General features: G+C 31.2%; 1 protein-coding gene across 1 annotated transcript in view; it reads right to left on the bottom strand.

The window, feature by feature from the left end:
- The window catches only part of LOC114332567 (long-chain fatty acid transport protein 4), a gene marked incomplete in the record, with an annotated part of 350190 nt that overhangs the window by 239187 nt on the left and 98763 nt on the right, over positions 1-12240 (bottom strand). The window contains 1 exon segment of the mRNA XM_050654162.1: positions 7803-7953. Within this exon segment, the coding sequence (XP_050510119.1) occupies positions 7803-7953 (151 nt within the window).

Here is a 12240-nt window from a genome sequence, read left to right as displayed (position 1 = left end):
ATGTACCTCTACCATATATATTGGCTCTAAACACAGGTGGACCGAAAAAAAAACAATTCTTAGAAAAACTCGAAATCGTCAGATTAAGATAAGGTAAGTTAATTACAGACATGCAAAACAGTGTACGTTTCAAAAATCTGACGATTTGGGCGGGGCGTAAGGAAATGGGTGAGCCACAAAGATTCACAAGAAAAAAGACAATATTTCGTGAAATTAACGATAGATCTAAAAATTAAAAAATACGTGCTCAATATTTCTCAAAATCTATCGAATGATACCAAACACGACTCCCCACGGAGAGGGGTAGGGGATAAATTTAAAATTTTAAATACGAATCCCGCGATATTTCGCGAAATGTACATCAGACCGAAAAACTGAAAAATACACGTATTCAATATGTTTGAAAAATCTATCGAATGGCACCAAACACGAGCCCCTACGGAGGTGGGGTGGCGGGTTACTTTAAAATCTTAAATAGGAGCCCCTATTTTTTATTGCAGATTTGGATTCCTTACGTAAAAGTAAGTAACTTTGATTCGAAACATTTTTTCGAATTATGGATAGATGGCGTTATAATCAGAGAAAACGATTGTTGGAAATGGAAAATTAAATTAGAAAATGGCCCACTAAATTGGAAAACTTTACTTAACCTTTTTTGGTTATAGGACCTACTCTTCACAACTCAATAGGTCCCCATAACGCTCGAGTGACTGCAAATTTAGCATAATTTGCTCCCCTACCATTAGTTGAAGCATCAAATCTTTTTGAAATTGAAATCACAACTAGAAACAATGTATGACTAACATTGTGAGAGCGATAACACAGGTAAAAGGTATCATGACAAGCATCTATTTCCTATGGGAAAAACTTAAGATACTACTTGTCAGTATGTTTAAAACTCATGTTTAGTGATCAAAATCGCTTAAGCTCTTTCGAAATTATCATGCTTCAAAGTATAACCCATTTGACCATTATCGCCGAAATGGTTTATGTAATTGTAGTGGTTACGACGCTAAATTTGATAGGGCAATCCGAGTTCATTTACCAGCCATACCAATATTTTTTTTCAAGCAAGTTCGAATAGAAAAAAATTTTAGTGTACATTAGATGGACACTAGATCATTTGAGAGATAGTGCTAGAAAGGTGACCATTTAAAACGCTTAACTTGGAATAGAGAAACATTACATTCAACTTCATACATTTAATTTATAAATAACTTTGAAAAACTCCTGATACAAGAACAAAAAACCGCCAAGCACAATCAGGACGTTGGACATTAAACTATTCAATATATATAGACTAGTCAACGACAGCAAGGATAGGAAAAAAGAATTACGAGAATCACTGAAATTAGACATACCAGAATATATACGAGATAACTTAGTATCGTTATGCGAAGAATATGCAGACATATTCGCCCTAAGGCATGATATGTTAACCTGTAACAATTTCTACGAACAGAAACTAAGAGTTAAAGACCAAACTCCGGTATATATCAAGAATTATAGGACACCTCATGCGCAAACAGAGGAATTAAATCGACAAGTACAAAAACTAAGAGACCAAGGAATCATAGAACCATCTACATCCGAGTACAACAGCCCAGTAGTACTGGTACCGAAAAAAACTATGGATGGAAATAAAGCATGGAGATTATGCATAGATTTTAGACAACTGAACAAGAAAATAGTCACAGACAAATTTCCATTACCAAGAATAGATTCGATATTAGATCAACTAGGAAGAGCAAAATGGTTTTCAGTTATAGACTTAATGTCAGGTTTTCATCAAATACCATTAGAAAAGTCATCGAGAAAATACACATCGTTTAGCACGGAAAACGGAGCATTTCAATTTACCAGATTACCTTTTGGATTAAATGTAAGCCCGAATAGCTTTTCAAGAATGATGTCAATAGCATTTTCAGGATTAACACCAGATAAAGCATTTCTTTACATGGACGATATAGTACTGATAGGAATATCCGAAAAACATCACCTAGACAACCTGAAAAAGACATTTGAGACATGTCGAAAATTCAACTTGAAACTTAACCCAGGAAAATGTCAATTTTTTAGAAGGGAAGTAACATATTTAGGACATGATGTTTCTCAAGCGGGAGTATCGCCCGACAAAGCGAAGTATGCAGCAATTGAACAATATCCGACACCTAAGACAGCGGAAGAAACAAAGAGATTTGTAGCATTTTGCAACTATTACAGACGTTTTATTAAAAATTTTGCGGAAATATGCAGACCACTCAACAGATTATCGAGGAAAGGAGTAGAATTTTTTTGGTCTGAGGAGTGTGAAAAAGCATTCAAAAAGCTTAAAGCATCTCTGACGAAACCACCAATTTTAAAATATCCTGATTTCAACAAACAGTTTATCCTAACAACAGACGCATCCAATGAGAGTTGTTCAGCAATCCTAAGTCAAGATTACAACGGAATAGATCTACCTATAGCATATGCATCAAGAAGTTTTAGTAAAGGAGAATGTAATAAACCTATAATCGTTAAGGAATTACTAGCGATTCATTGGGGAATTAATTATTTTAAATGTTATCTATATGGAGCACCAACATTCAAAGTAAAAACAGACCATAAACCTTTGACACACCTATTTGCAATGAAAGAACCAACCTCAAAACTCACGAGGATCAGATTAGACCTAGAAGAATATGACTTCGAAATAGAGTGTATAACAGGGAAAAATAACTACGCAGACAGCCTTTCAAGAATAACATTGCATCAACTAAAGAACCTATACATAGACAACACCCATATACTAGCCATAACAAGAGCTCAAGCAAGAGAAAAGGAGAAGGAAGCAAGACAAACAACGGCTGAAAGTGAACTCGCATTACAGCCAGAAGCCACCAAACAGACAGTAAGGAAGGTACTAAATAATTTAGAGGCGCATAGACTACCAATTTTGTCCTTTGGAGCAGAACTAATCTCACCAAGACTGAGCATTAGGGCCAAAAACAAAATAAAATGCAGCAAAAGCATAGCCACAGGATTTGATCGTTTCGATTTAAACCAAGCGTTGGCACAGCTTGATAAGCTGGCGGTAGAGAATGCAGTACGTAAAGTAAAGATATACGTAAATGATATTATTTTTAAATTGTGCACAATTGATGAATTTATTAAAGAAGGAAATAAAAAATTGAAGAATATAGAAATATACATATGTGAAGTACCAGAAACAATAAAAGATGACAAAGAAAAACACAGATTAATAGAAGAATACCATAATCACCCGATGTTCGGAGGACACGTAAGGAAAAATAGACTAATAAAGAGGTTAAAAGCAAGATTTAGATGGAAAAGATGAATATGAAATGAAAATAAGCCCAAAACAACATCACAACACTTTAAAATAGGAGATCTAGTCCTGGTAAAAAGGGAAGAGAATGGTAAGTTTGATAGTCATAGTCTTTATGTAGGTCCTTTCACAGTAACAGAAGTAAATAACGTTAATTGTAAAATCAGAATAGAAAACAATAAAATCAAGGAAATACATAAGAATAGATTATATGCTTACAATCCGAAAACACAGTGAGTGACAAGTGTGATGAAACAATGTTGTTAAACGAACATTTTTATTTTTATTTATGTATTTACGTAGTTTTAGGAAGTTTGTATATAAAATAAAATTTTTTGTATTGATTACAACACAGTATGGGCTGGTAGCACCACTTGCAAAATTTTCTGCCCGTAGTCAGAAAATTCTTAGGAGGGAAAGGTGTACAAGAATTCATCTGTACTCATTAGATATCTTTTAAAAAACACCCTTTAATTATCTACGCTAATTTCTTTCGGTTATTTAAATGTCATCATAAACAATTCCAACCTTCTTTCGTTACATAAACATTATTGACCTAGATCGTGAGGTGTAAGTATACATACAGCCACTATAAACACTTTTCAGGGTCGACGCTGACTTTGCACTTTTCAATATTTATACAACCAAAACATATAAGGGATTCCTCATTACACATTCCACATTCGTCATTCTATTATTAGATGTAAGATTATTCACATTAAAAGAGAGTGTCATCTACACTCCGCGGGGACGACGTTACGTAGGTTGTTACCAGCTTGTACTCATGCGAGTATAATAAAACAACTTCAACAGTGAAACGACTAGTAATCATTCCACCCCTCGGATAAGGGTTAACCACCCTTACCGGGAGAAGATAGCCCTAGTAATCCTGGACCATCATAGCCGTAAAAATGAGTGACGCATACAATATTCCAGCTATAAATGAGCTGATATGAATATTACGTGGCTCGAAAATGTATTTTCATTTTGATGGAACATAAAATTCTAGTTTCATTTTAAAAGATGTTTCCATAATGATATTTGATAAACTTGAAGTAAAATAGCTTCAGAATACAAACTCTATCAAAGTTACCCTTTTGTGGCGCGTTTTACTTCAAATTTAGCAAATATTATGAAAACGGCTTTTAAAATAAAACTAAATTTTACTTTCCGTCAAAATGAAAATACATTTTCTCTTTTGTAGCTGGAATATTGTATGCGCCACTCATTTTTGTAGCGGTTTTACGTGTAAATGTACTATATAAAATATTTTAAATACATTTTGTATGGAAAATTTTAAAAGATTAATTAACCATACTATATAATTATTAAAGAACACATCGCACCTCCGCTCAAAGAGTGTCATAAGTCAAAAAAGCAAAGTTTCGAGAAAACGACGTTTAAACTTTGTCCTACAACATCTTCGTGTTTAATTCAAAAACTACTAAAATTAGAATAATAACTATTTTAGTCAGTTACAATGGTTTTTGAAGCTCTATAAAACAGCGTATTAAGTATATTAAAAATATTTAATTTTTTTTTATTTTAGTTGTGACACTATACAGATAAAATAATGAAAAATTTACGAAATAATATTTATCAAAAGTGGCTCTTGCAGTACAGAATATATTATTATTATTATTATCTGGTTAACAGACTTATAATTTTTAATGATGTAACTTTAAATACAAGTAACAACATTAAAAACAAAATACTGCAAAAAGAAAAATAAATAAGTGATAAATGTGTCACTTTTCTTGAGCACATACGCAGATTGTTTTGAATAAAGTAATCGCATATACTGTCTTAACTCGATAAACGACGCTTTATACACATCTTTGATGGACAAATGCTTTGCACAAGTCGATATGTGACACTGTTTGTGTTCGGTAGGTACGTCGTTGATTGTGGATAATCGTATAATGACACTAGTGTCATCTAACCATAAATAATAATAGTCTCCCGTTTTATACCGCTCACGTGGCTTTGGGAGTATAGTATAGCAGGGTAGTCTGCTATATCTAGGGCCTACGGTATACAAGGAAGGTAACAGGGCCAGTGCTACGCTTCAACCGCCTGTTATTACCCGTGGTTTTACCCAAGGTACTCATTTTATTCAGGCTGAGTCGACCTGGGGCCTATAAACCTAACGATAAATACTTGACCTATAGACGTGACACTTTGTGAGACAGGAGTTTATAATTTTATTAAACTGTTGTAGGGGAGTGCATATAGATTTTCACTCCGGAAAAAATCAAACAAGATAGAACTTTTTTTAATTTCATTAAGAAATGTTTAATAAACAACATATCAAAAAGTTCTACTCGAGAAGTGGGTGCTTCATTTTTTATTAAACAAATGAACTACGAAATTAGATATTTTCTTAAATAACTCCGAAAATATAAATTTTAGAAAAATACTGACTTGACCATTGAAAATCTCAGAAAATTTTACAAAAAAAACCTTATACAAAGAATTTACTAAAATTAAATCTGTATCTTCTATAATTTTTTATTTATAACGCTAAAGTGACCCTTCTCACAAACATTGGCGCACTGTAAACTAGCGTAAGGCGAAGTGCACTGTTGAGTTATTTTAATGTATTTCTTTTACCAATGGATCAAATAAAATTTTATAAATTGAACATAAAAGAAGAATAATTAAGCTGTCTTATGGTTATAATAAAAAGAAATAAAATTTATAGGCATAAGTCCGGTGTGGGCGGAAAATGAGCCCTACATGAATTTTGTTTAAAAATGATTTAAAAATTGTAACTAATACAATTTTTCTTATAAAACTCTCAATTTTGCACAACTTACCTTTCAAGCATCTCTCTAAATGATGTTTCATTAAAAAAAATTCAAAAATTTAATTTAAGTGATATGACGTCTTAAAAAATGTAATTTTTGAAATCTTCGTAGTTTTATAGAATTACCACCAATTTGAGACGGTATTATTTAATTTTGAACAGATCTATTACAGTTTTATAAGTGCTTTTTTAAAGCTTAGGATGTAGTTTTTAAAATGCATTAAATTATTTTACTTTAGAAATGAAATAAACTATTTCTTTTTGAGAAAATTAAGAAAGATACCAAAAATTTAATACAAAAACCGAAAATTACTAGCTAAAAAAATGTTTATACAAACTATTCAAAATTTTTTTCTGTAAAACTTACCTAAAATACATTTAATAATAAGTTTCAACAAATATTAAATTTTCAGCAAAAAAAATTTTTTTTAGTTAACAGTATATCTGCGTATCTTGGAACCTATTGATATCTTTTTATTATCAGTTTTACAAAAAAAAGTTATTCTTTATAAGATACTCTGCATCGTATATAATCTAAGACGCAATCATCAAATATTATATTTAATTAATTTTATACGAGGTATGTCAAAAAATATGAATTTCACTCAAGAGTAAAGTACCTTTACATTTCACAATATCGAAAATTTTTATTAAGAAAAGTTGTTACGAATAAAAAAATTTGTTTTAGTGTTCAATTACATCCTTCTAATTAAAATATTGTGAATAATAAAGGCACTTAACTCTTAAGAAAAATTCATATTTTTTACATACCTCGTATAAAATTAAAAAAGTTTGATATCTGATGGTTGTTTAGATTTTGGACCAGAGAGAACATTTTATGAAAAATAACTTTTTTTCGTAAAAGTGATAATAAAATAGTTATCATAATTGTAATAAAATGATGATGAGTATCCGTAATTTGAGAAAAAATTGAAAAAAATTGAAAAATTTTTTTCGATTATAATGATGTAATTTTATATTTAAACATAGTTTTTAATTTCAAACAACTTTTCGTAATAGCATTTTTTGATATTCTGGAATATAAAGGTACTTTATTCTTTAACGAAATTCATATTTTTGACATAACTCGTATAAAATTGATAAAATTTAATATCTGATGGTTGAGTTTTAGATTCTTGACTATCCAGAGCATTTTATGAAGAATAACTTTTTTTCGTAAAATTGACAATAAAAAAGTTTTCCATATGTGGTTTTTTAGCTACGCAGACATACTGTATATGAACTTCTGTATAAGAATTTTCAAATTGCAATGTCATATTCTGCTTCAGCATTATCAAAAACAAAATGGAAACATATTTGATCAAAGTAAAATGATGGATTTAACGATAGTTTTAAAATTATTTATACAAAAAAATTGTTATTGTTTAAACAATTAATAAACAATTAGCGGCCAAATCTGCGAGTAGAACTTTAAACTTTAACATGTATATAAACTAACAAAAAAAGTTTTACAAAAATATAAGCTTGATTGAATTTTTCCGAAACAATGCATATTTGTTTTAATTGCACTCCCCTATTGGTGCAATAAAACCGATTTTAAAATTTTTGAGTTATGACACTCTTTGAGCGGAGGTGCGACATTTAGTTGTTAAATTGTTCGGAGTAGTCGAAATCATAAAAAATAAAAGACTCTTGACTTACTTGTCCGAATGTCCAAGTTTCGTCTTCAAAATAGAAGGCAACTTTATGCGGTCTACTTTTAGCTATCTTTGTGAATAGCTTGGGTATCGTCTCCTGATTTTTTTCACATTTGGCTATTCTATACATGGCAGGAAATACTTTAGACAGGCCTCTGCAAAATAACAGTCTAATTATTATCAATTTAAATAATGTGGTTGTTTCGACAGACATTGATAAACTTTCGTAAGGATCTAGGATATCTGCGCGTCGTCGTTTCGGCGGCAGTCATTTCAGCGTCAGAATTAATCGGTAATTTTATTACTTTACACTCTATTAATTTATATTTGTTGATAATTTTTTTTAGGTTAGATATAAACACATAATATTATGTAATACGTGTAATATTGTATTTACAAATAAAATATTTTTTATAGTGCCACTAATTTTTGTTTATTTAAACAACACTGTAGAGTGCGTAAATCGAGTTTTCTAAAACGCGCGTGCTTTAAAGTGACCATGGCAACATCACTAACCTTAGAAACGTAAATTTAGATTCAATTTTTTAATTATTTAACTGACAGAAGGAACCAATAACGTTACCAATTAATTCCGTCGCCGAAACGGCTGACGTCCAATTGATTCGAGGCCTAAACGGCGACGCCCAAATTAACAACGACCAAATGGCCCCGCCGAAACGGCGACGCCAAGATGTCCCATCCCCACTTTCGTAAGTATCCCCTAGACAAGATGCTTAGGTATATTTTTAAACTCATTGGAATGATTCGTTTCCGTTTCCATGACGAAGATGAACCTGCGACTCAATATGTTTGCTAACTCAAGCCCCTTTCCACTGGGCACAATGTGCACGTGCCCAGAGCCCTGCGATCGATTGGGGCCCCTAGTCTCTAGTCGATTACTAAATGATAACTAAATAGGTTATTTAAGAACGGAAAAGCCAGAGCTGATTCTGTGCGCGTCTTGCATGGAGGTCATAAAGAAATTATAGAAGTTTTGATATCCATCACCACAGAGATAGAACATGCACAAGGAACTAGAGCAAAAGCCCTTAGTCTATCCAAAAAATTGAAAACTTGAAATTTATTATACTAACAAATTTGGAGCTCTATATTGGAAAGAATAGATAAAACAAGCAATTATCTTTAGAAAGAAACGCTGTACGTTGTACATTGCAATTAATTTGTTTACTGCAGTCGATGATTAGGTACATAATTAGCCTCAGGGATAAATTTGATTACTCTGAGTCGTCAGCCAAAGTACAATACCCGGAATATGGCTATAAATACCTATCTCAAAGAACCAAACTAGTGTTGCCCAAATGCAAGGCTAAGACGAAATTTAGACAGTCTTGGTCTTGCGCCAGTACACCTAGTCTTGGTCTTGGTATTGCGCCCCCAGTCTGGGTCTTGGTCTTGATCTTGCAGCAAGAGTCTTGCAAGTCTCGCAGTTGATTATTAGCCTATTGCATATCTTTGAACAGCGTAACAGAGAGGTACATTTTAAGCTGGAATATCATAGCCGTAGTAAAGACCAGCCAAATTAATAAATATCTAGACCAGCGGTTCTTAATCTGTGGTGCATGTACCACTAGTGGTATATATCATTATTTGCGGTGGTACACAAAACGCAAGAACAGCCAAAATCAGCCATAATTATTATAGTTAATTAGATTACCTAGCTATTTTAGTTAGGTGGTAACAAAAATAATAAAAAGTATTTTGTGGTACATGACTCAAAAAGATTGAGAATTACTGATCTAGACAATTGACACTGGGTGGGGTTTGAACCCACTATTAGTTCAGAGAAATAAGGAAAAAAAAAATAGCCTGTTGGTGACACAACCCCCTCCAGGCCGAAACCAAATTTTTTGAGTAATATGGACATCTATAATAATAACCTATATATTTCCTGCAGCCGATTTTGATGATATACATAGTTATAAACAAATGAAGATCAAAAAACGGTAAATTTTCGCTTTTTTCGTCTATTACCAAATCGTTAAGCATTTTAAACAAATTTGAGAGTAAGAAACTCATAAACGGTATAAAAAACCTCAATATGGCGTTTGCTTAATATGTCTATCCTTAATGGTTGCTTAGAAAATTGCAAAATAAATCATAAATCTTGAGTTTTTATAAATATTTATAACTTATGTAAAAATTAACTTAGAACCTTCTTATTACACGGAATGCTGAGACTTATGGTGCTTAATTCATACCCTAAATTTCGAAGAAATTGGTCAAATAGTTTCAAAGTTATTTAATTTGTTTATCCCAAATTTATTTTTTTTTGCAACATTGTAAGTCAGAAAATGATGAAGCTACAGTAATGCTTTGGATAGTTTATGGAAGAAGGAAATTTACAGTATTAATTTAATTAAAAAAAATTACAAAAAATAATTATAAATATTGCAAAATTATTTTGCAAAAACATGTGAATTAAATAAATGGGGGGGGGGGGGCTAACTTTGTCCCTAATTGTCCTAGGACAGTTGTTTTTCTTTCTAAATGTGTATAAAAATTCAGTCTTTCTAAATATGAAAAAATAATTTTTCTACAGGTAACGGTTAAAAAGTTATTCTAATTGTTTATAAGTAAGCAAAGTCGACATGTTTTTTCAAAATAATTTTACACTGTTTAAAATTATTTTTGGCATTTATTTTTAATAATGGTAATAGTATAAATGTTCTTCTTTCATAGACTGTCCGAAGTATGATTGTAGCCTCATAATTTTCTGACTTGTAGGGTTGCAAAGAAAATGAATTTGGGATAAACAAATTAAATAACTTTTAAACTATTTGACCAATTCCTTTGAAATTTAAAATATAATTTAAGTACAAGAAGTATCAGCATTCCGTGTAATAAGAAGGTTCTAAGTTAATTTTTACATAAGTTATGAATATTTTTAAAAACTCAAAATTTATGATTTATTTTGCAATTTTTTAAGCAACCATTAAGAATGGACATATTCAGCGAACGCCATATTGAAGTTTTTTATACGATTTATGAGTTTCTTACACTCAAATTTGTTTAAAGTGCTTAACTTTTTGGTAATAGAGGAAAAAAGCGAAAATTTAGCGTTTTTTGATCTTCATTTGTTTATAACTATGTATATCATCAAAATCGGCTGCAGGAAACATATAGGTTAATAATATAGATGTCCATACTACTCAAAAAATTTGGTTTCGGCCTGGAGGGGGATGTGTCACGAGAAAAATCTTATTTCTCTGGACTACTATCTAAATGATCCGTGCCTATGTTATAACTATAGTCTGGGCTGATTATCGGAGAATAGGCCATTTTTGGGAAAAGTTATTTACCAGCAATTTTATTGCTAGAATCGAATTATAAGATCCTATATATTAATAACATAGGTATGCAAAGTCCTCAGATAGTGTGCTACTTTTTTTATAAACAAAATGGCGCCCGAAAATCGTCTTTTTTTCAATTATTGCTCTAGAACTCCGAAGATTTTAACTTTACAACAAAAACACTCAAATAAAAATTCACCGTGATTAAATTCTGCATAGAGACGTGTTTTTCTCGATCTGCTCCGACGAAAATTTTACTCGGAAAATGCGGGTTTTCCCAACAAAATCTTTAATTCTCAAATAAAGTTTTAGATAAGTAATTATTTACCAATAATTAAATAATTTGGTGACTTAAAAGCCTTCTTGGTTTAGATTATAGTTCCAGAAGCTGGTGAAAATTAAACGAATATTTTAGCAACAATTCAATTGTTAATTAATAATTTACGGTCGCAATAATAACCAAAATAATTATGATACACTGATCAAACTTTGAAATCTTATAAAGATGAGATGCCTATTTAACATTTTGTCGACAAAATATAAATTTTTTACTTTTTTGCATAATCTTTAAATGTTTAAAAAAAATAGTTATAAACAAATTAACATTTCTCAGAAAGTTTTTATTATATTATAATTTTAAAAAATAGCTAAAATGCGCATTTCAAATATCTTGAAAATGAATGCTTTAAAACTTTTTTGCAACCATTTGCAAAAAAGTTATGAAACAGCAAAATAAACATACGATTACTACGGTGTTAATAATTTTTTTTTAATTCTTTCAAAGCGTAGAAGTGAGTTTAGAGTACAAGCTAATTATTTATAAAACAATATCGATCATCAGCTTAATGGTTATATTTTAATTAAAGATTATAAATATATTTTTTTGTAATTTATACGCGCGAAAGTAGAATAATACAGTACCGTAGCTACCCGCCCACATACACAACTCGCGCGAGTTTAAGCGTGTCAGTCGCTTCGAGTGAACATTTTATCTCCGGCTCTGTATTAAGCCTACTTTCGCGCTAAAAATTACAAAAAAAAAAGTATTTTTAATCTTTGATTCAAATGTAAGCATTGCACTTATTTTTGACATTCTTTGTGAGTAATTAGATTGTTTCATAGACTCACTTT

Source organism: Diabrotica virgifera, chromosome 6 (assembly GCF_917563875.1).
Source record: "Diabrotica virgifera virgifera chromosome 6, PGI_DIABVI_V3a".
Taxonomy (NCBI): Eukaryota; Metazoa; Arthropoda; class Insecta; order Coleoptera; family Chrysomelidae; genus Diabrotica; species Diabrotica virgifera.
Note: the sequence above shows the minus strand (reverse complement) of the source record. Positions and strands in the feature narration are given on the sequence as shown.